Source organism: Camelus ferus, chromosome 30, assembly GCF_009834535.1.
Source record: "Camelus ferus isolate YT-003-E chromosome 30, BCGSAC_Cfer_1.0, whole genome shotgun sequence".
Lineage (NCBI taxonomy): Eukaryota > Metazoa > Chordata > Mammalia > Artiodactyla > Camelidae > Camelus > Camelus ferus.
This window is the reverse complement of record NC_045725.1, coordinates 3,163,446-3,188,227: the sequence shown is the minus strand read 5'-3', so window position 1 is coordinate 3,188,227 and position 24,782 is coordinate 3,163,446. Positions and strand designations below refer to the sequence as shown.

Genomic DNA, 24,782 nt, shown 5'->3' with positions numbered 1-24,782 from the left:
GCCCATGGACCACAGGATACCCTACGGTTTAGTCCAGGTCTTCACCATCCAATGACTCAGTGGGCTTTTCCGCTCAACCTACCAGAGGAAGAGTTGATAAAGAAACGGCTGCTCTGGGATCGCCTACCTCAATCGCAATCCTGTAACACAGACAGGACTTAACCAGCCTTATGTATAGAAAAGAAACCGCAACCAAAAACACACTGAAAGGAGACACTCTGACTTCTCCTCAAGCAGGTCATTCTTTTTTTTTTAAAAAACAGCTTTATTGGTGTATGGTTCCTGCACAGTAAACTACACATATTTCAGATGTATAGTTTGGTGAATGTTGATAGATGTCTACACCCATGAAACCACCACCACAATCAAGATAGCTAACATTTCCATTACTCCCCAACAGGTGCAACTTCCAAACTCCCAATGTAGCCCTTCCCACTCCCTTGACCCCCTGGTAACCATACGTGTGTTCTCTGTGTCTGTGAGTCTGTTTCTGTTTTGTAGGTAAGTTCATTTGTGTCCTTTTTTTTAGATTTCACATACAAGTAATATCATATGGTATTTTTCTTTCTCTTTCTGGCTTACTTCACTTAGAATGATGATCTACAGGTCCATCCATATTGCTGCAAATGGCATGATTTTATCCTTTTTTATGGCTGGGTAGTATTCCACTCTACAAATACACCACAACCTCTTTATCCAGTCATCTGTCCATGGACACTCAGGTTGTTTCCATGTCTTGGCTGTTGTAAACAGTGCTGCTGTGAACATTCGGGTACGCGTGTCTTTTTGATTGTATTTTTCTCTGGATATACGCCCGGGAGTGGGATAGCTGGATCATACGGTAAGTCTATTTTTAGTTTTTTGAGGAATTTCCATACTGTTTTCCATAATGGCTACACCAAACTGCATTCCCACCAGCAGTGCAGGAGGGTCCCCTTTTCTCCACACCCTTTCCAGCATTTTTCGTTTGTGGACTTTTGAATGATGGCCATTCTGACTGGTGTGAGGTGATACCTCATTGTCGTTTTGATTTGCATTTCTCTGACAATTAGTGGTGTCATTAAACCCGTTTCCGTGCACGTTCACAGGCCTCATGCCTGCTCAACTGTTCCACTGTGATATGGTATATTATAACGTCAGGATTATCCAACAGAAAATTCAGACATTAATACGGCAAAGTCAGGGCAGCGGCCAGGTGGCTGTGTGTGCCCACCGGCTCGGGGTCTTCTGAACGAGGGCAGCCAGCCAGGGAACGGCGTCTAGGCTGACACCACTGTCCTCAAACCAGCGGCTTTCCCGCCCGTCCTTGAAGGCACAACTAGACAACACCAGAGCGTTGACAAGCACACCACAGGTTCCAACAGGGCGGGAAGATACCGAGGAGGGGACGTGGCCACAACACTGGGTCCCCGAGCTCATCAACCACGAGCAGGTCCACACAGACATATACGTGGGTGTCCTGTGTTTACACACGTGTCCCCACACATACCGAGTCTCCCCCCGTTACTAAGGACAACTCCTCACTCTTAGAATAACTGACCACGGCCCGAATGGGCTCGGGCTCCAGGCTTGGTCCAACCCCCACCTGACTTTCCAGAGCAAGCATGGAAGGCGGTGAGGCTACTGTCATCACTGCACAGGTGAAGAAACCCAGGGAAGTTAACCTGCCGATGCTGAGGTCTAGGTCAGAGCCTTTCTTCTCAGGAACACAGCATCTTAATAATTCGCACCAGTGTCATCTCTCGGAGCAGAACAAGCTGATCTTGACTGAACTTCAATGTTGACAGCTATTAAATATGCATGTGTTCTTCTCCACTTCAAACCTACATATTCACCTGCCAAGAGGCATCTCCAACTTGACTTGAAGGTCACTTGGAACTGGTTTTGTCCAGGTCCTCCAGCCACGTTCCAGGTTCCAGGAACGGCTCCTCCCAAGACCTGGAGCCTTAAGCCAGAACCTGGGGTCCACCAGATTCTTTCCCTCCCTCACACCCTGAATCCAATACCCAAGTTTCGCCTCCTCCTGAACATCCCCACACCCGCCTGCTTGCCCCAGCCCCACCCCAGCTCCAGCCACCTCCAGCTCTCGCCGGGATTACCCCAGGCACCTCCAAAGTGGTGCTCAAGCAGCTGTCCAGGACCCTGCGATCCATCCCGACACAGTCTGACCTGACTCTTACACACACACACACACACACACACACACACACACACACACCAGGCTGGTGACGTCATTGCCGGCTCAGGGTCCCCACTGCCCTTGGGATGAAATTCACACATCTCAGCACCGGCACCGGACACCCAGGTCTCCCAGGCTTGTGTCCTGAGCTTCTGCCCACCTGCCTGGCTCTGCCTCCTCCAGCCTTGAACTTCCTACGGCTCTGCCCCTGGAACAGCCTCCTTCCTCTCCGGGACAGGGCGGGGCTCTCTGCAGGGGGCTCTGCCCTCTGCCCCCCAGGCCCCGCCCAAGCGTGGGCTCCAACACAGCGCTGCACCTCTGCCCTGTTTCCTTGCCTAAACCACCCACTGGACCTCAAGAACCAGAAAAGCAAGGAAAATATTTACCTCGTCTCTCAATATATTGATTATCTCCCCAGTATGACAGAGCCTGGCTCACAGGAGGCGCTCAGAAAAATACTGTTAGTAAGTGCATAAACGATTACTGGGAAAGTGAATTCCCAAATACTATTTCAGTTAGACAACTGAACGTGTGTTAGGTACATCTACAGAAGCCCATAAGCTTTAAGTGTTACATCAAATAATCTCTTCATGAATACCCAGTATTGCATGATTAAAAAAACACCCTTGATCCACAGCATCGAAGGCCCTCACAAAAAGAATGTGATTCAAATATTAACTAGTCAATGTTTTAAAGCACGTTAAACACGGAAAAGCACGTGGCTGCTAAGTAGGAGCCCCACCCCAGACACGAGCAGCCAGAGCCGTGCCGGGAGCCCACGCTGCGGCCTCCGTCTGCGGCAGCGGCTGTGAGCTCGGAGCCCAGCGCGGCCCGCGGGCCGAGCGCGACTCACCGCGACCGCACTGCTGCGGCTCCCGGTTACCCCGGCGGATGCGACTCTGTGGGACCCCTTCGACTCCCAGGTACATTAAAGGAAACAGAATTTCCTTCGAGAACCAGGACGCTCAGGGATTAATCAGCAAAGGCCACTTTCAATTCAGGAACTAAGACAAAAAGCGCTTCCCGAGGCCACAACCTCAAATTTGAACTTCAGCCAACGAGGTGCCATCGCAGCGGCGTGTAATTCAAATTCAGCTCAGTTCTGATGTCGCAGGTCCAACCACTGTCAGGCGACTCCAGGGAAGGACAGCTGGGCCACCGAGGCCCGGCCCCGGGAGCACATGGTGCCGAGCCCGCCGTGCGGGGTCACCGCGAGCTGAGACCAAGAGCCAGCTGGTAACAAGCATAAAAGAGCAGAACTTGGGTTTCGAGAGGCAGAGACTAAAGTATAAACACAGCTTTTCTCTTCCGGAATCAAGGGCGAGTAGCAACTGCGCTGCACTCCCCACACAGCTGTGAGCAACGCAGGAATCATTTCACACACAGCCTGAGCGACCTGCTTGGTTTCTCCATTAATGTGCAGCAAATGAACTGGTGTGTGTTCCTGAAGACCCTCACCGAGTTCTTCCCAGACCTGCCTGGGGCTTCCTGCCCCGTCAGCCACGCGTCCAGGAAAGCCACGTCCTGGGTGGCTGTGATGGGTGGCCTGTGTCTGCAGGACCACCCTGGACTGATCCCACCTGTAATCTCAGGAAGCAATTCTCCAATTACGGCCCGACCTGGCTGCTGATACGTCCCGCAAACACATCACAGTGACTCCGGCGAAGGGGGTTTATTCCTGTTCAGAAGGAGGGTGCAGCCTATTTGGAGTGGAGGCTACACGTGCTGGGAAATCTTTCCATTCAGCACTCAGTGAGATGTTCTTTCTTTCATACACTGTCACAGCATCATGAGACGACGTCACTCTGTCCTGAGAGGAAGGACTTCATTAAGGGAGAGACGTCACTCACCGAGGCTGAACACAGGGCGGGGCGTCCTGCCGCGACCTATGAAGAGAAGGCTTTTCACAACAGGGAGAGTCTGAAAACTCGATGAAAAACAAAAACGAAGTCTCTCCGATCAGTTGGTGTCAGTCCCAAGGCCAGCTCAGCCAGGAGCTGGCAGCGGGCTCCGGGCAGAGCCTCTCATCTCTCCCAGAGACGCAGGCTGGCATTTCCGCAGGGACCTCCGTCACCGTCCTCGCCGCCAACAGCCGTGACTCCCACGCCCGTCCAGGCAAGATGTGCTGACGTGGCCCAGCCACCCAGAGGGGACCTGGGGTGTTGACCCCGGCGGCACAGACACCCCTCTTCATTTACGAAGTGGGGAGGCTGCAGGTACAGAACCTCCAGGGCGACCGGTTAGAGAACAAGAACGTTGTGCAGAAAACGCCCATGGAGAATGAGAGGACGGGCGGTGGGGGACAGAAAGGAAGAGGAGCTCTAAATCCACGTGCTCTCAGCCCAGGAGAACAGGGAGACCACCAGGGGGGGCTCCCGACCTCCGAGCAGGACCCTGACTCCAGCATCCCCGGGCCAGGAGCCCGCCCCACGCTGCGGACTGAACGTTTACACTCTAAGGCCCCATGTCCGCGGTGCGCTGTGCGCTATGTCCCTGCACATGGCTGTCCTTAGGCATCAGGGCTGAGCGGCGGTGTGAGTCCTACGGGAATCAAATCAAGAAGAGGGTGCGGCCAGGAGGCACCAAACTCAGCAGGACACTGCCTGCGGAGTAATTCAAAACACCGTTCGGAAGACAGGAGGCAAAACGTAGCTTGTTCTCAAGCAAAATCCCCCGCAAGGCGTCTTGAGTGGAAAAGTATGAATTTCTAGTGTTTAACGTTCCCACCGGTCCCTACCAATTCCCTCGCACCCCGCCAGACCCAGCGCAGTGGCACGGACCGCCTCCGTGGAGCCCTTGGCCCGGGCGACCCTCCGTGTTCATCGGTCACCCAGAGACGGTCCCGAAGGACGGGGTTCTCATTCACAGCAACAAGAAGTCACTTCCGCCTCCGGTAAGACACGCCGCGGTGCCTCCATGGCAGGCCATCAGGACGCCCTTCTCCCAGCTCCCAAACCCAAACATCCGCCCGTCAGGAGACCTACTTGTTTGGGGGCGTCTGCAGAGGTGGCGTGGATGTCAGCACCTCGGAGGCCATTAGACTCAAAGAGCACTGTGGGGACAAGGAGGTGCGTTAGCAGGAGGACCGGGCCACATGCGTCCCTTACAGATGAAGCATTACCCGCCCCTCCCCCCCGCCCCCCCCAAAAAAACCAGCGGGGCTCAGCCTGTGGCCGGAAAACACCCGTTTACCGTGACACTTACTGTAAGAGGCTGGAAAGGCTGCCTGGGGCCAGTGCCCTTTTTAATTCAGAATTCACCACTGAAGAAACCCAGCGGTGACAAGAGTAATTAGCAGGGCGCGTGCAGAGGGACCCTCCTCCTGCATCACTTACCGTCAGGCCCCTGTCACTCTGCATCAGTCCCACTCAGGATGCACCCTTCGCACTTGGGACCAAGTGCCCTCCAGCCCCGCCTCGCCCCGCTGTGTGGCGTCTGCACACACACGTCCACCCGGTCCCGTTTACAGAGAGGCCGAGGGATTCCGCCTCTCAGCCCTGACCGGGCCACGGAGGCCGGCGGTGCCAGGAGGGGAACAGCCCGCGGGCGTCCGGCGGACGGGGCTGGGCTTCCAGCGTGCGCGGGGCCGGCCCGCTCGTCAGCGCGGGCGCGCCTCAGGCGTCTGCTCTCTACAGCAGAAGGCTCGCAGACAGGCTTATCTCAACTAAACCCCACAGCGCTCGGACGCGAAGGAAAAACCATTTCAGGTGCTGGGTGGGAGAGTCTGGAGGATAACCGTAGAAGAGGACGCCTTACCCCTCACCTCGCGGGGCCAGACCTAAGTATGTCACCCACTGACCCCGGGAGATAAAGCGACGTGGGAGAGGCCACACCCCCAGGGCCCCCGGGGTTGGCGGGTGGGTACCTGTGTGAGCCCGCATGTGGGCCCTGAGGTGGCTGGGCTGGTGGAAGGACTTCCCACACTCCACGCAGACGAAGTCTCCCTGGTGGGCCTGTGTCCGGAGCGTCCCTGGTGGCGGTGCAGGTGCGGGGGGTGGGGGGGGAGAGGAAAACATCGTTAGTCTGTCGGCTGGGCAGTGATGGGCGGTGCCTCCAGGCCCCCTGACATCCCCCACACTCAGGACCTCCAGGGAGCACGGATCACAGCGAATTAAATCATGCTCAGTGACGTATCCGTACCAGGAGCTCCTCAGATGTGCGGACGCGGGGCCGCTGGGTGCCTGACATCCGGCCAACGGAGGGGTGCTCGGGACCAGGAAGCAGGGCCAGGCCCAGGCCCTGCCCCATGGCAATGCCGGTGCTGGACCACATGCAGGGAGCTGAGCATCCGCCCCCTTCACCTGTGCGCATCCCGGGCAGGGCACAGACGGGACACCTGGAAGGAGGCTGGGCTTGGAGCGCTGGCCTCCTGTGCCCTCCTGATTCTAAAAGATGCCCAGCTCTTGTCAGAAAGGGGTGCAGACGATGCTGACTCATCTGCCTTTTCTGTCTGAGGGCACCTCTCTGCAGAAAAGGCTAATTTTTCTTGTAATCGTAGCTCCGAAGAGACTTTCCAGGGTCTGACCTTCCCTGTTAGGCTTCACAGCAATGCAACTCAGTGGAAAAACAAGAACCAAAAATGCCAACTAGAAAAAGTGATGCCTGTAACAACAGATTTTTTAAAATGATGTTCCCTGAGCTGAGCATCGATGTACCTGAAATCTGACCTTCGAGTGTAGAAGGTGAGTGAGGGGATGACCAAGGGTCTTTGCCAAATCAGCCGAAACCAAGTCCTTCTTCCTGCCCTGATTCAGAAGCCACAGCACGTAAAAAGAACACGCAGTCGCTGCTGCGTTGCAGGTGACGTCTACGCAGGTTACAGCCACAGAAATGTAGGCATTGCAGGGCAGACCTGGTCAGATTTCCCCTTGGACAAGTCAGGACCGTGAGTCTTGGAGAAACAGAAGAACTTGCCCACAAAGTACTCAGCCTCCGCTGCCTCACTCAGGAGCTCGAGACGAACGACAAGACTCCCCCTGTCGCTAGTGGACGCCGCTTACTAACCATGACAAGGGCGCCCAGTCCTCAGTGACGACCTGGACAGTGGCACCCGGCCAGGGGACTCCAAGAGCGGCAGGCTCGTGTGTGGAGACTGTCCGCCGCCTCTTCCTTGGAGTTTGGACCGATTCAGGTGGTGGGGGGAGAACTGAGGAGGGCGTCCCTGGGTGACCCACCGATGGGCCCGAGGGCCGGCCTGGGGTCCTTATGGTCAGACGCAGGCAGTGTGAAGTCACCTTCTGCCAACAGCTAACACACTACTGTCGCTGCCTCCTCTTATCCTGGTCCAGGAAAATCTCAGCTCTAAGAGCACCTCTGTTCCTTTTCTCTGTAAGCACCACCCAGCTGGGCTCCTACGAAGACACCCTCAGATGACTGCTCTGGGCGCCTGGATTTCCCCAAGTATAATCGGGCCGCGTCTGAACGTAGGTTCTAACTGTGCCTCCAGGACTCCCAGTGGTGATGGTGACCACGCGGCCTTTGCACCTAGCATTCACAGCATTCAAAATGAAGCCATGACAGCGCTTTTCTCCTGCGTCATCCTCTTAGCAGCTGATTCCTATCCAAACTAGCAGGAGAAAACACAGCACCTGTAGCCGCTCACGCACTCCTCCCTCCTTGAATGAGGTGTGCACCTGCCAGCGCACACACGCACTGTCTTCCCACACGGATCCCATCACGTCACTTTTTCTCCACTTTCTAAAGACAAGACACTTTTGCCCTTTGTGGTCAATAATGTTATGCCCGAGCTACTGCAAAACTCTGAGCTCATGAGAAAGGTTATAAACTTCATTTGAACGGAAGACCTCCCAGGGAGCAAGCAGCTCTGACACTCCGACCTCGAAAGCAAAGCTGTGGACACAAAGCGGGCTTAAAAAGGAAAGAGAGAGGCCTGGCGGGTCTCCCGGGGGCACCTGCCCGCTTTCCCTCCAAAGCCTGCAGCCTTCACTGAGCTCCACTTCGCTGCAAGATGCCCCTCCGTCTGCAGGGGAAGAAGGAGGCCGAAGGCGCCCACCAGGCCCCACACAAAGGAGGGCAGAGCTCCCGCCACCACGCCACGAATGCGTCCTGGGCACAAGTGATTTTTCAAAAGTCCCAACAAGAAAGACCTTATGTATTATCCTACGCAGATTTATCCCGTTCTTTTCTTTTCAACATTTATATCCTAAAATCCATGGTACCCTACGCTACAGGCCGGGCACAAAGTCTGGGAACACCGCCATCAGTTGCTATTTTATTACTGTTCTGTCAGCACACCGTTCGTGTGAGATTCACACGTGTTTCCAGGCTTGGGAGCTGCACTGCAGAACGATTACAGAAAATGTAGCTGTTTTCATCTTTAAAGGATTCGGCCTCGAGACCCTAAGGGAAGTGACGATGGCCGTTTCCATGTAGCGTCTTCCCCCGTCTGGCAGAGTTTCCAGACTGCTCATTTCTACCTAAACCTCATTCCGTCCAAACACAGGTGGGGAGAAGCTTTCTGAGAACTCTCTCTCAACCTCAGAAAAACCTGAGGTCTCAGAGGCGACGTTCTCTGTGGAAACACAAGACAGCCCTCGAAGCAGCACAGAATCGCACTCCAGCGCCACAGCAACCGTGTGTCCACGACAGAAGACGTCCTCTTCGTGCACCAGACCCCTGTCTGCGTGCTTCTGCCTCCTCCACCACCAGGGATGGCACATGACACGTGGACCCCACAGCCCGCGTGGAGAGGCTGTGACCTTCACCCTGCAGATGACACTCGTGGGGAGAGACACAGGACAACGGGGGACCCGCAAAGTGCGGACAGACTTGCAGAACCGGACAGTCAACAAGGAGCATCTGGAACGGAGACGAATTAGCTCAGGTTCTCGATTCACGGCTCCAAGTCAGCTGCCCACGCCCGCGAGGGGAAATGAGAGTGGAAAACAGGACCTCACAAGCCTGGCCACCGCGCCTTCGGTCACGGGCGGAGAACGCAGGTTTGGGAGGGGCCACAAGCGGGCCTGGCCGCAGCAGCGGGCGCACAGGAGCACCGCGGCTCTGACGGCCTCTCGACGGTCAGACCCGCCACGCCTGCTGGACTTCCCCGCGGCTACGATGCTTGAGAAGTGTCATAAACAGACACTCAGAGGAGAAAGGAACCAGCGAAGGCTGACAAGGCGGGGCGCTGGACCAGGGCAGGGTCCAGGACAGACAGAAGACTCAAAGGACTGTGGACCAGAAGAGCCCTGGGCTGCTCTGAACGGCCCCAAGTCCAGGCCAGGAGCCACACGGAGTCGGGAGAGAGAAGGGGCCAGTGGGGGGGGGGGGTTCAAGTCCCTCCTGCAGGGCAGCCGACATAAACCGAGGCATGTCGACCAGGGTTTGCACAGCTGACCTGAGTCCTCCCCTAAGCCAGAGGGCTACGGTTCTCAAACCGCACCGATCACCTGGTGTGTTAAAGCCAAACGTCTGTAGGCACATCCCCTAAGAAACCCAAACCAGAGTGGCCTACCCCTGACACAGTTCAGCGTGCACCTGGGAAGAGGACCCCATCTGGGAAGAACACACATGTTCTGCGGGCGAGTTGGCACTTTTCACACTTAAAAGATAAATATTTAGCCTCTGTTCGAGAAAAATATAAAAGCCCCCGAACTGTTTATTTAGAAAATCTGAAAGAAAAGGAAAACATTTCGGGCTACTTGTACTTTCAATCTTGTCACCTGAAATTCACTGAATCTTACTTGAAACTCACTTCTGCTTCTCACGAGAGGAAGAAAAGCAACAAGAAAGACCCACCAGGAGCACAAGGGCCTCTCAGGAGCCGGCCTGTCCGCCACTTACTAGGTGCGCCGGCAGGTTAGAACCATGTGATTTGAGCAGGTCACTAGGGTGTAAGGAATTAAGTCGCAAGTCCAGTTTACTAGGTGGAAATCATTAAAACAAAAACCAAAAACAAACCACTGGTGCAGACGCCCCACTCACTCCCCGGGAGGGTGCCGTCTGGGGGCAGCACTGACAGAGGGGGCACCAGAACGTGGCCCCCAAAACTCACCATCATCTTGTGCCTAAATCTCCCCTGCTTTAGGGTCCACCTGGAGCACCGAGCTTGGCGTGAGATCCAAAAAGCCAGCTCATTTTTACGTTTATTCCATCGCAGAGCAAATAATGCGCCTGACTGGAAAACACTGCTGAGAACACGGAGCACTCGCTAAATTTCACAAACATCCGTAACCGTGGAGACGCCGAGCTACGCACGCAGAGGAGCCTTCCACTGCCTACCAAGGGGCCGCGCACCGCAATCAAGCCCCGGGGCGGGGAGGAAGCCTTAACCAGGACACACCTGTGTGCACTGCATCTCGTGAACTCCTCCAGAGAGGCCTCTCCACCACCTCCGGGCAGCCAGGTTCCACTTCCTTCTAGGAATTCTCAACAAGCACTGATCTGAGCCGGAGCCCCCAGGCCTCCAGGGTAAGGACTCCACTGACAAAACCTTAAGACCAAGGAATGCCTGAGTTTTCTCCTAGTGGAAAAAGTCTCCATTTTTCCCTAAGGGTAGACTGGGACCGAAGCATCCTGGTCACGTGGACATGGCTCCAGGCATGGAGCTGAGCAGGTACCAAGCCACAGGAGAAAACCAGGAGCTCACAGATGCACATCCGTCCACTCGGAACCACAGCCACCGGACATTCGCAAGACGGATGGGGGTGCTCCCTGTTTATACAACCTCCCCAGACCCCGAACTACGTCCCCCACGGGTGCTTCCAAGTTCCTGGAATTTGAGAAACCAGATCTCAACTCATCATAAATGGTCGCCTACTTTGACAAATGATAGATGCATGATGTGAAGTTCTGTCCAAAAGTGAGGCCCACCCAGGTAATGAACTGAGAGCCGGAGCCCCAGTGGGGGTTTTGGTCTGTGTTGGTTTTTTTTTATAGGAAATACTTGGATTTCCCGGTGTTCAGGATGTTAACTGAGAGCAACCTTCAGTTTACATTCAAGAAAAAGGGCACCATGTCCAGTGCAGGTGTTCAATGCCCACAGGGACATTCGCTGACAATTTGTAATTATTATCACTCTTAGGGATCAACACCAAGATATTGGGAGGAAGGAAGATAATGATTTGAGGTCTAATTTTTCCAGAATTTGAGCATAAGTTAATTCTCCAAACCTACGGCACACTTATGCTCTGCAAAGGCTCTGCTCACGATGCTGGAGCACTGACGAGCATTTTAAACATCATGTACAAGTGAAAATAAAGCAGTCTCTTCAAACGAACATCCTGCCTTTGGAGACACAAGGCACAGTGAGCACCCACCGACTCCTGGTTTAGCACAGCGAAGTGCGACGCGCCCTGGAGGCCGCCTGCCCGGCGTGGAGGAGATGGAGACAGACCCGGGAGGTGTGCAGGTGACCGCCCCCAGGAGGCCGCGACGCCTCCAACACCAGGCACCCGCTCCCCAGCGGGAGTCCGGGAGCAGGAAGGCGTACACCTGCGTGCAGGGCGGGCGGGCTGCACGCAGACGCAGCGGGCGGGCACACTGGGCCCTTCTAAGCAGAGGCTCCCCGGTGAGGTCCCTGAGGACCTGGTGCCCGCGCTCCCAGGGCGGGTGGGGGGGGGCCCGCAGGTCTTACCTCTGTGCTCGAGCGCTGGGCCGCTGGCACCCCAGCCCTGGTAGAGGGCAGCGAAGTCCTTTGGAATGTACGTCTTAAAGACATTGAGGAAGTCCAGGCGCTTCTCGGGGCCCTCGGACGGCGGCTCCGGCTTGATGGTGTGCAGGACGGCCGCGTTCCCTCTGGGGCCCGCTCCGCAGCCAGCCTTGGAGGGGGGTTCTCGGGGAGGTAGAGGGGGGCCCCCGTCGCCCTTCCCTTGTGGCTGACCCTGAGGCTGGGGGCTGAACTTGGCTCTCGGGGGGTCTGGGGCACTGTGCTTACTGGGGGGGCCAAGGCCGGCTCCGGCCGGGGGGGTGAGGTACTTGTCCCCCAGCCTGCTGTTGGCCGGGGGCTGGGAGCCCGCGCGGGTGATGACGGTGGGCGTCGGGGGGGCACTTCTGCTGAAGCCACCGCCGCCCGCCACGGGCCCGGGTCTGGGGCCAGCTTCCGGCTTGCTGGGCTTGGGCGGGGGTAGCTGGGCCGGAGCTCCGGGCAGCTCGGGGCCCAGGCCGGGCTTGGTCTGCCGATGCCCGTCGGGGCCGGGCGCCCAGAGCGCACAGGGGCCCCCGGGGGCAGGGCTCTCCTTGCTCCGAGGCAGGCTGGCGGCTTTCGTGGTCGCGCCCAGGGGCGAGGGGCTGCCTTTGGGCCCCGGCGCCCCGCCCGGCACCTGAGTGCGCGTGAACCGAGAGATGGGCAGAGGCTGGCACTCTTTGCCCCCAAGGGCAGGCGGGGGGCCGGTGCGCCCGCTCCGGGAAAGGAAAACCAAGTTGTTTCTGATGCTTTTGTAACCGTTGGGCTGAATCCACTGGGGGGCCATGGAGTTGCAGCTGACCCTGTGCCAGATTCGCTTGTGCATCCACAGGACCTCGGGATAGTAGGTCTTGTGGTTGCAGTAAGGACACGGGTGGACGGCCAGGGCGGCCTGCAGGGAGGAGGCCAGCTCCTTACGGCTGGGGTCGTCCCGCGTCGACCGCTCACTCAGGTCCAGCGGGATCAGGTCCGGGGCCGGCGCCCTTCTCCCTCCCCCGGCAGGCTCCTTATTGTGCAAATCGGACAGTTTCTCTTCCTTCGCGGGGTTGGCCTGGCTCTCGGAGGAGAGCTGTGGGTCTGCTCGTTCCGGAAAAGTCTGATGGGAGCTGGAAGAGAAGCCTGCAGCATGCCTGGGGCCAGGGGCCTCCTGCCTGGGGTGGAACGCTGGCATCTGCAAGTCCCTAGAGAACCGAGGCTGCTCTGGTCTCGTGGAAGCCCCTCTGCTGCTGTTTTCAAGTGCGGACACAGAAGCTGCGATCCCGGCGCGGGGCTCGCCCGCGTCTTTTCCTGATGGGTTATTTCCAAGTGTGAGACTCTGGGCCCCGTTGGTGAGCACAGTCGATGCTACCTCCTCAGAAAAGCAGCAGCGGTGTGGCTTTGCCCCTGGAGGATCAAAACGCAAAACGCCAAGTTACCATTTCTCACCAGGACAGAACAGGAGACGGAGGAGCACCCCCCAACCGCCGAGTGCCTGGCGGGGAGGGACACGCTCGTCTTAGGCCACAGCGCGATCCGGGCCCGGGAGCAGCAGGTTCGGTTAAGGGCAGCCCAACCTGAGGGCACGATGGCGGTATCTGGGGTGGGGCTTCTTTTTTCAGTTAAATGACTCAGTAGGCTGTACGGGAACGACAGAGCCTCCTGTCCAGCGACAGGTTACTAGTTAACAGAGGGTGACGAGGTGCATCAAAAACCAGGAGAGGGTGGAGGCAGAGCTTAGGGGTAGAGCATGTGCTCAGCTCGCGTGAAGTCCTGGGTTCAAAGCCCAGCGCCTCCATTAAAAATACATACAAACGTAAATAAGTAAATCTAATGACCTCCCCCCCCCAAGAGGGGGGGTATAGAACCTGGAATTAAATTCAAGGGACCATCTCGTCCTTTGCTTAATTCGGATTCAGGCTCAGTCTGTCAACTTCACTTTTACGTTTTCAGAGTCACGCCTGCAGCTGGGGACCTGGCTCCTTCCGGCGTTAAAGGGACGCAGATGTGTGGGGCCCCATGCCAGACACGATGAGAGGAACGGGCGTGTTGAAGCAGCGGGGCCGGTGTGAGCGGACACTCCGCACCTGCAGGTGCTCCGAGCACGTCTGTCAGAGCCCCCAGACGCGATGCTCCCACAAGAGCCCCGCGAGAACCTGCGCGCCTCTGACCAAGACGCTAAGCAAGAAACTGAAGCAGGGAAGTTACCCGCGTCACCGATGGGGGCGGGGCCGTGTTATCAGGGGAAACAGTGACAAAAGCAAAGGCCCCACCGCTGGCTGGCGGCCTCCCAGCTCCGGAGGACCAGTGAGAACGGGGAATGTCAACAGCCTGAGATCAAGAGGGGGCGACAGGAGGGCAGCTGAGGAGCAGGTGCTTCTCCAAACCAGACCCCCTTCCAGCTGAGGCTCTCGGTTAACAGGGCTGGGGAACCCAACTGCCAGCAGCAGGTCAACTCAGGGAGGCCAGGCCCGCCGTCCTGCCCTCGGCCTCTCTCCCCAGCTCCTCCCCACGAGAATCGCACTACAAAGCGCAGCCCTGGATGCCGTCAGGCTTCAGTCAAAGCGGCAGACAGGTGCCCACGCAGCCCCACGGGGAGGGGCTGCAGGGATGGAGGAACCAGCAGGTGGGCCCAAGGATGCTCAGGACCTGCATCCCCGGGGGAGGTGGGGGAGCAGAGACCGGCTGGGAGGGCACTGCGTTTAGAGTGGCCCTTCACAGGTGGCCCGGAGGCCAGATGGGACCACCCAGGACGGCGTCGTCCCCTCCCCTCCAGCCTCGACCCCTCGCCCCTGGCAAGGCCGCACTTGAGCTGGGCCCCGACGGCCACTATTCTGACAGACAGACAGACAGACAGACAGACCCCAAAGGCAGGAGGAGGTCAGCCCAGGGCCAACCACAGGCAAGAAAGGCTCAGCACACAGGGCCGACGTCCAGTGTGGCCAACAGAAAAGGCAAGAGGAGGGGCAGTGGCAGTGGCTGATTCCACGTCCCCCACCCCAGCTCTCTCTCCACTCCCAGCTGGACTGCCCCCCCGAAAAGGCCAGTAAGGGAGCAAGTGTGGTGCTGCTTCCCCAGGGAAGGGCCTGGCGACAAGGTTCGGTGAACCCTCTGCTCTCTGTCCCCGTGGACATGAGGAGACTGGACAGAAAAGGAAAGGAGGTGGGACACAGGATCCAGGACTCCAGCTTCCGGAGGAGGCAGAAGAGCTGACGAGATGCGCTGTCCGTGGATCACGGTCGACAAGCCCCTGGGGTCAGCACCCAGGACGTGCGCTCCAGGTAACACAAGAGGCTCACCTGGGAGGAGGGGGTTGTGGGAAGACCCTGTGGGTCCCAGGGGACAAAAAGGGCACCTTGGGAGGAGGCCGGGAGAGCGAGCATGGACCCTCCATGGCCACTGTCCGTTACGCCTTCCTTCCAGCTGAACTGCGGACAGTTTGGGGAACAAAGACTACATTCCAGGTTTGTGTATTTCAAACCGATCCTTGGAAACCCCTCCGCTCTAACTAAACACGTGAATATATAAGGCACGGCAGGAGTATTTCATGTTATGGAACAAAGTCACTGAAAAGGTGTCCGCATGACACCTTATCAGGTGCTAATGGAGCAAACGTTCAACCAGGAGGGCGGGAGTTCCTGCCCTCGTCCCACATTGCCACCATTCACGGGAACGCGCGTCCAACAACCAGTCACGGTCCTGCCTCAGGGTCTATGCACCTGGTGTTCTTCAGAAACACTCTGCTGCTGGGGGCCCCCAAGGCCTCGCACCCCCACGAGGAAGCATATTCCAGACCTCCCTGCATAACAACCCCCCCGCACACCCCTTCCCAGTTACCCAGCGCAGTCCTGCCCTTCCTGGGCCCTGTGCATATGTAATTGTTTCTTCTCTGCCTCCCTCGAAAAGGATCTGAGCTCCAAGAGGGCAAGCCATGTTGTATTCACCTCTTTACTGCCAGCACCTCGTGCATTTCGTCCTCCGTAAATAATCCATGAACATACATTGAATCAATGATCAATGAGTGAGTAAGGCACTTAATGTCCAAGATTAACACGTAAGCAGACAGCACACAACTAACGCACTCCAGAGGGCACGCGGTGCGGCATGAAGTGCGGCGTTCAGCGAGCCGTTCTTAAGGGCCTGCAGAGACCAAAAGTAAAGACTTCATTAAAAAAAAAAATGCAAATTTTTCTTAGGGGAGGGCACAGCTCAGAAGTAGAGCGTGCACTCAGCACACACAAGATCCTGGGTTCAATCCCCAGCGGCTCCACTTAAAAAAAAAAAAAACCTATGCAGAAGTAAAGAGCATGCAGGTGATCTCAGGGGTGAAAGGGGTCCAGAGACACAGAGCAAAGACTCACAGGGTCACCAGCCTAGCGTCACGTGCTGGGTGGGGTCCTAGAAACACAACAAACGCGGCTCATGACCATTTACGGGAGCTGAGGGTGGCCGTCAGGGACCCAGCCTCGGCCTGATGAGTCCTCCCCTATTTACAGTGACCAGAGTCCTGGAGTATTCAGACTTGCCGAGTCCTAAAGTGACCCTACCCACCCTCTGGAATTCTTTGGTCCATGAATGCCATCAGACACCTGCTCTGACTTCTGAAGAAAGGTTTGGCTGGGGCCATATCCTCTGCCTCATTCTAAGGAATAAAGACCTTCTACCATTAAGGCCAAGATGCTGCCAAACTCCCACAGATCTGAAAACTGAACTTTGATTTCATCATGGGCCACACACAGTTCAGGCTGAGTTCTACCAGCATCATCTTCTGGGCCATGAAAAGGCCACTGATAACCAGTCAAACCAGTCCTTAAGGCAAGCTAGTGCACTGACTGCCATCGCAGTCTCTGGGTTTCCTGCAGACTGGGTCTTTAAAAACTAAACAAGATGTCTGTAATGAATGTTTCAATGTGGGCTGAATCTGGAAAAGAAAAATACGATTTTCTTTTTTTATTTCCCAATCAAGACAGGGCACTCTACAGACACACAGGCACCCGGATGGTGATCTAGGAGACGGAAGACCTGCTCGGACCACAAGGACGTGCATCGCTGTCCCTCAGGAGGACGTCCAAGGGCCACGTCTTTCGTAAGTGACCCTGTCGAGTAATTGCCTGGAGGAGAATCAGAGGCTAAGGGGAAACCTGGCTTGACTTTTCCAAAAACTTGGTTATATTTGAACTGGATGCTCATAAGGTGAAGCATTGAGCCTCACATGTGCAGCAAATTTCTAGAACTTTTCATACCGAACCCCAAATGACTTCAGGTTATGCAATTCTAGAAGACAGTCTTGTCTCCAAAGTAGGCTGCACACCAGCCCACGGTCATGTCAAAATGGCCAGACAGAGCACTTCACAAAGTCAGATCTACCCTGGTTGATACGGAGGACCTGGAGAGGACCGCCCGGCTGCCTTCCAGGCCCAGAGACACGCCTCCCTGCTCCCGCGCTTGGCCCCGTGGTGTGTGCAAAGCTGAGATGTAAGGAGAGATGCCTTCTCCTGAGGCCCCTCTCCGGACTCAGAAGGTGATGCGGTCACAACCGGAGTATGAGATGCGATTAGCAGCCGCGGTCTCTTAATTAAAACCTAGACGTAAGATCTGGAGGGCTGACCTCAAACGGCAGCTGGTGCTCTGGGCTGACAGCAAACTGCACGTGCAGGTAACCAGTTCTCCCAACCCTGGCGGCTGCGATTACAAGATCGTCTCCAAGCCCTGCTTGCCATTGCTCTTTATTAAGAACGAAATATCCACCCAGCTAATTCTACATGCAAGTGTATTGGTGGGGGGGGGGGGTCGGGGAGGGCACAGGGCTGAGTAGATAGAAAATAGCCTCAATTCAAATTATACCAGGGATTCAAGCCTTAGATGGCGTATAATAACCCTCCTCCAAAGACAAAACAGCCCAAGCACTAGAAGCCTTAAGAACTCTCCCAGTTAAGAACCCCTATACTGAAGCAGACTCACAGAAAACAAGCTGATGGTTACCAAAGGGGAAAGGGAGTGGGGAGGGATTAACTAGGAGCCTGGAATTAGCAGATACACATTAGTCTGTATAAAACAGATAAACAACAAGTCCTACACTGTGCAGCACAGGGAACTACATTCAATATCCTATAATAAACCATAATGGAAAAAAATATGGAAAAGAATGTATGCACACACACACATATGGTAACTGAATCACTCTGCTGTCTACCAGAAACTAACGCAACACGGTAAACCAATTACACTTCAAGAAAAAATTTAAAAAGAACTCCTGTATTAAAAGTAACTGTGATTCCAGCAGTTATTGTTAATATTTGTGAGTTCCTAATAACTTTTATAATACGTGCTTACCAGTTACCAAAAATTTATGACAGCAAGAACGTCAGTTTTTAAATAGTGTTTCTCAGAAGATCCTTCTTTGATCATTTTTTTACCTTGTCTGAAAAAGGAACAACTGGGAACAAAAACAGATACACGGCAGAATAAAAAGTAAAATGCTTTGAAAGAAATGAGAGCCATTATGCATCGAGATTTAGTTGGAAGTTACTCAGACAACTGACATGCAAGAAGTTAGTAACAAAGAGAAAAAGATGTATGTGTCTGGGGGCAAGAAGAGTCCCCGGAAAGACGTTCTAGCTCCAAGAATCTCAGAAACACTGATTCTCGATGACACGTGGTGAAGACCTCTCAGTTAGCTTTAAGTGGGTGCAGAAGTGTTATTACCACGGGAGGTCTTGGATGCAATGTAGGAACGACTTAAGAAAAACTTCTAGCTGCGACGTCCAGGAGGCTTTTGAATCAACAAACACGATTTAGGAAGCTTTCTGTGCTAGTGGAATGCTGAAAAACACTGCCACGGGCTGGTCTGATCCGGAAGTTCTCCTTCTGGAAGAATCAAGGGGAAAAAACCAAGGAGCAGACACACTTAGTATCTGTCCTGCACAGCGGGGCGCCCGGGACAGCACACAACCACGTGACCTGCTTGAGAGGCCGCGTGAAGGGCGGTTCCAGCAAACGAGGGGGTCACTATGGGTTCCAGGCCCTGGAGCAGCCCCAGGCCCTGGAGCAGCCCCAGCCCCCGAGTGGGAGTCCCGGCTCGGCCCTACTTCACCCTCCGCGAAGAGCAGCAGCCTTTGTTTCACTGCACACGATGCTTCCCAGTGGCCCGGGGTCCGTCAAGGCCGATTCGGCTCTACGGTCGGAGAAGTCCCTTTAGGAGTGTTTTAAAGCCGCCTCACTCCACATGCAGTGTAAACTAGAACAATCATCATCATAACGTCTCCGTGAGAAGGAAATCGGAACCGGAACAATGTGTGACAACGGAATGATCATGTCTTAAACGTTCATAAATGAATCAATATTACATTCCCCAAGTCACTGTTGCCGCCTTTTCTGTCTGACTGAGCACAGTATACAAGTTTTCATTTTAAGTAACTAATCTATTAACATAAATAACTTGCAAAACTGTAACTTATTTGTGTTAATGGAAAATTATGTAAATCTCTTAGCACTTTGGAAGCTAGATTTGGATTTCTAAAGAAAAACAGCTACAAATTATACAGGACTTCTGACTAAACAGATTAACCACATTCCACAAGGAAAAGCTTAAAGTCTGGGGAATGATTTTTTTTTCCATGAACGTTTCAATTAAAAGAGTACAAAACCAACATTTTAAAGGTTAATTGAATACTTCTTGTTTCCACCCAAGTTTCTAGTTACTAAAAAGGAGTCTTGCCATAAAACGTAATCACATTCAAGAAATCTAGAACTTACTGTTTTCTCATAGATGCAACCATAAAAATGTGTCACTCGAGGAGTATTTTTAAATCAAATTCATGCTGAAGGGAACAGGTTCAAGTCTATTTTCACAACTGTTGTACATTTTACACACCCTCCTTCACCCCCAAATCCTAACAGTAAACTGTAAATTGTCTGTTGGGCAAAATGCAAACAAATGTAAAAATAAAAAGAAATCATTTAACAAAGCTTCCCAAACTTGGCTCTAAAGAGTAATGAACATTCCCGTTTTACAAAGGCAAAAAACAAAGTAAGTCAAATGCAATTGTTGAAAAGAAGGTATTTCTATCACTTTCCGATTTTAAAACGTCATTAAGGAAATACAGAGTAAGAACCAGGGCAGGGAAAGCTCAGCACGTAAAACGTTTGTTTTGCAACGTCTTCCAATCTTTTGGCTTCCCCGAGGAACAGGAGGCAGAACCCTAAGGAACGTGCTTCACTTCAGCCACTTTGGTTTCTTCTCTCACAAGATGTGTTTCAGGAGACCAGTAACAGGAGTAAGAGAAGAGAAGCAGCCCCGTAAACCCACACCGTCGAAGAAGTACCGCAGACACAAACCAGCGTTCACGTGGGTTAGCAGGTTTTCTAGGGCTAAAACGCAAAGCCCCAGTTCAGTGTGTTTACCAGCAAGTTATAATTATCCTTTATTAAAAAAAAAAAAGAAAAGAAAAAAAAGCTGGGGTTATCTATCAGCGCAGTCTTCAGACTGAACAGCGGGCACGGGCTGACCTGCGGAACAAAGGCCCCGTGGGAGCACGGGGCCCCGGGCTGGAGGAGGGGCCAGGCTGTCCCCGGGGCCGCGGCTTCCGGCGTCGTGTGCGGACACCGCCGCCAGATGGCGCCGCATCACAAGGGAAGAGCCTACGTCCCGCGCCCGGCCGCGCGTGGTCCCTGATTTCGGGAGAGGGGGGGGTGGCGCGGGGGCTGCAGACATTTGCTTCAAGCAGCAGGTATCTGCCAGCCAGAGCAACACCCAGACCTGGCCTTAAAACGGCCAGGACAGTCGTGCGTGCGTCTGCATCCGCTCCGTCCGTGCAGACGAAACGTACTCTAAATGATGCAAGCAAGCAGCTCAATCAAAAGGTCTTCCGGCCTCTTACGTTGCGACATGCCCCTTTGTTCATCAGGGTTTCCAGCGGTTAAAACGCCGGGGGCTTTAAACTAGGAATATACTTGAATTATTTGTCAGAGGTGAACTTAGATGAAATAATGGATTTACAGGCAACAGACTTTGGAGGTTGGATTATAAGCAGCACCTCCAAATGTGCAATTTTTGGAGAGAAACACACAGAAACGGGGGTGCTTCGAAGGGGAAAGGGCCCACGGTGTGTGGGACGTGGTCTCATTATCCATGTTCATCCACACACAGAATTCCGTCCACGTCAAAATCAAAATTCTCGAGTTCCTGGAGTAGCGTCCTAGGCGTCTTCAGATCAGGGGGACTGCCTGTTCCAGGGACCTATTCCTGGGCGTCTGGCAGGATCTGCCAGCTCCGTGCCCACAAAGTTAAAACTTGATCATTTCATGAAGCTAACTATACACAGTAAACATCCCACCCGGCCTCATGCAACATCCCTTCTCCTCTGGTCTCGACTGATGGGCACCACGGACCTCGCACGGAGTTAACCGGGAGCCACGAAGCCGTGACCACGGGGAGGGAACCACAGAGAACGTTAACTGAGTGGCACCAGCCTGTGTGGCCTGGAATCTCACCCACGCCAGAAGCGGGCCCAGTAATCTTGTAGACTTTTATGGTTATAAATGTATAAATGAGAATAAAACAGAGATTTTTCTGTATTGCTCACATGAAGAGTTCAGTCTTAAATAAATTTTAAATCTCAGAGGTTTCGCTCCACCAGAGACACTGTGTGGAAAGAATCTCTTTATATTTTACTTAATAATTTAAGCAAATCTTCCCAAGTCTCATCACGAAGCTGTTTCAGGGACCTCAGACGAGCTGCCCAGGCCCGCTGTAATTATTCTGTTCTTCATTAAAATGTGAGGGAAAAAAAGCATATATACATTTGTTCATGAACTTCTTGATTCCTTAGTTTTCTTTTTCTCTCCTTTTTTTTTTAATCAAGAGGAAATAACTGTATTCCCCTCTCTTGTATAGCTTTAATTTTTTCTCCTGATTTATAGCTTACCTTCAATTTATCCAGTTTTTTTTTTTTTTTTTTTTTTTTACGTCAAGACAAAGAATTACAAGCCCCAGTAGAGCAACATCGCCCGGGAAAGCCCCAGCTACTAACGTTTATTTTCTCAACCCTTTAGTCAGATTTCTGTTTTGAGAGGGCGCTGCCGTGACCGTGTTCCACGGCTTGCTGGCTGCGCAGGAGCCCTGAATCTACGAATTTAAAATGTTTACAGCTAAGTAAAGGGTTTTCTGTCAAATTCTATTAGCTGGACTCAAAAGGAAGGGCCCCCCCAGCCCGGCCCACTGGCCTGGCATCCCGTCTGAGACCTAAGGGGACCCGCGGCTGCAGGCTCGCGGCTGACCAGCCTAAAATAACTCGCCCACCCGCGCGGACGAGACACCCGGGGCAAGGGGGAGGGGCCGGGAAACATCGCTGGTCACACTTGCATTCAGCCCACGACGCCTCTGCCACCGTCCTCCTGACTTCAGGACGCGGTCAGCTCTGAAGCGCGTGCAGGAAGGCGGGTTTCTCCGTGCACCTGCTGAGTGCGCGCCGTCGTTCCTGGACTGCGCGTGTGCGCGTGCCTGGCTGCCTGCACGCGCGGGAGGGGAGGGGCCGCGCCGGGGGGTGGGGACAGCGCTCTCAGGACGTATTTTGAGGACACCAGTCAACGTCGCGGCCCCACGTCTTCTACTTGTTAAAGACATCGCCTTGGTCAATATTAATCAATTTACTCTGTACCCGGAGCCCAGGAGGCTCTGTGATTGCTCTCCCCGATTCCGTGGTGAGCAGAGCACACACGTGGTCCCCACCAAGCTCCTCCCCGGAAGGGAGATCCCCGCTGATCAGCCAGCCAGCCAACCACGTGAACTCGTGGTGATGAGGCCGGCAGCCCGGCCACGTCCCAGAGCCGGAAGGCCCCCCACCTCCCCCGCTCTGCCCGTCCTGCGACCTCCGGGACCTGGGACCTGTGTTGTCCCTCGGCACCCACGTGAGGGAAGGCCCTCGGGACAGGGAACCCAGATCCCCAGGACAGAGTGAGGCCTGGACAATCAGGATGCAGGATGTAAAATGGGAAGTGATCTGAAAGTCACAACCAGTCCCCACACACGTTCTGCTACCTAAACCCACTTTTTAAGGAAAACAGCCACTGCCTCTGTTTCTTCCCTCTGATCTAAGGCGTCTCTTTACCAGCTGCTGTGTCTCCATCACCCTTAACTGACAACCTCCACTCCTCTGAAAGCCCTGGCAGTTCACACGGGACTGAGGCCCACCGACGGTGGTGGCGGAGCCGAAATAAAGCACCTTCAAAGAGAGAGTGTGTCTGCATCCCTTACTCATCTCAGAGCTGCCGAGCCGTCCCCTCGCCACCCTGGAGGTCCCCGGGCCGAACCTGCACCCTCTCCTGTCGGCGTCCGTCCGTCCATCTTGACCCTTCCCGCCTCCTGGGCACAGACACAAGGCCACACGCCATCACAGTCATGTGTGTGCAGAAGCAGGCCAGCCACACACGTGTACACAGGGCACACACAGGCCCCCACATGCAAAGGCCCCGTGCACACACGGTCTCACACACACACAGTTTCCCACAAGGGCCTCGCAGTGTTTGGGTTGGGAGGCCGGCCGGGGTCAGCTAGTGTCCAACCAGATCGTCTCACACGTGACCCCGAGTCCTGAGAATCACTCCTTTCCCATAGCCAGACAATTACAAAGTCCAGAAATCAAAACCCAGTGAAGGCACCGTTCTTTAAAAGGAGAAAACGTGTGCCTCTGTCGGGGTATATTTAAAAGCGGAGCGCAGCAGTCCACACCCTCAAAACTCAGGGCGCCCAAGCTCACGGCCCAGGTGAGCTAAGCCAGCAGGAAACACAGGGCCCTCTACTCACAGGCCGCTGTCAGTCACGGTTCCTGCAAAACGCTCACCAAGACAAACACGTAACTGCAAAAAATGAAGTGTCTGTTATTCTTAGAATCTGGGAAAAATATACAGTCACACGGCATAGTTCTGCGTCTTCAGAACCACAGGTCCTCCCTCAAGCATCCCCGAGGACCACTGCCGCCCTCTGCTCCACGGTCACGGCCACCAAGCAGCTGCCTGCGACGCACGCTCCTGAGGCCCCAGGCAGCCCAGGCGCCGGCCCTGGGGCTGAACTTGGGCATCTCCACTCCACCGGGCATCGGGGCTCGGGGTGGGGCTCTCAGCCTTTCACCCCGCTAACTGCTTTCCCAAAGCACCCAGTGGGCACAGGTCGAGTGTGGGGCCTGAACTTGACCGAGACACAGCTCAGCAGATGCAGTGAGCCAAGGACGGACCACAGAAGCCAGTCGCCCCTCCTCCACCACTGCCAGCTGGGCTGGTGACACCCGTGTGTGGCCTCATCACCTGTCCTACGTGGGACCCCGGCCACTGGCCCTACTGCCCCTCCAGCCCCAACGACCCTGTGATCACCACTGTGGGCACGCACGTGTGTGCCCGGGGGCACGTGCATGAGCTGGCGGTCCCCCATCATCTGTAGAGTCCGCTAGGCCACGGGAGATGCTACAGCCACCCTCCCGGTCCTGGCAGCAAACGCAGGTGACACATACCCGGTCCCCTGCTTCCTGCAAACATCCCACACATGTGGCTCCAGCGGGCACCGGGTGGGAAGGCCCCTGGAAAGCGCCCGATGCAAGTGACTGGAGATGAGTACACACACATCTGTCTCCAGTGTAGACGCGCACGAGACACAGACACACGCACACTGCCCAGCCGCTGCCGCCCATTATTCCCAGAGTGAATGACACAGAAGTCCCCCGTTTCCTGACTGGGCCCCTCCCCAGGTGCGGACCAAGGCAGCCAAGGTCCTCACACGTGCTGCTTCCGTGCAGGGCAGGGGAGCTGGGGGGTGGGGGCCCGGGGAGGGGGCAGGTGCACCTGCAGGGCCACCCCAATGGGACAGGAGGAGGGCCACCACGCCCAGCCTTCATCCACACTCCTTGCCCTGCACGTGTGTGGCCTGGAAGCACCGCCTTGGGCTTCAGGGACTAGAGGGAGTCCATACAGACCCTGCCCTCTGGCCTGGTGACC

At 54.9% G+C, this 24,782-nt stretch overlaps 1 protein-coding gene across 6 annotated transcripts in view; it reads right to left on the bottom strand.

Moving 5' to 3' along the window:
* ZNF516 (zinc finger protein 516) overlaps positions 1-24,782 on the bottom strand; it is a 96,988-nt gene that overhangs the window by 7,801 nt on the left and 64,405 nt on the right. For all 6 annotated transcript variants that reach the window (XM_032470660.1, XM_032470661.1, XM_032470658.1 and 3 more), the window contains exons 3-5: positions 11,775-13,205; positions 6,045-6,149; positions 5,164-5,231 (exon numbers count right to left, since the gene is read on the bottom strand). In XM_032470660.1, the coding sequence (XP_032326551.1) occupies positions 5,164-5,231; positions 6,045-6,149; positions 11,775-13,205 (1,604 nt within the window). The remainder of the gene's footprint in view (positions 1-5,163; positions 5,232-6,044; positions 6,150-11,774; positions 13,206-24,782) is intronic.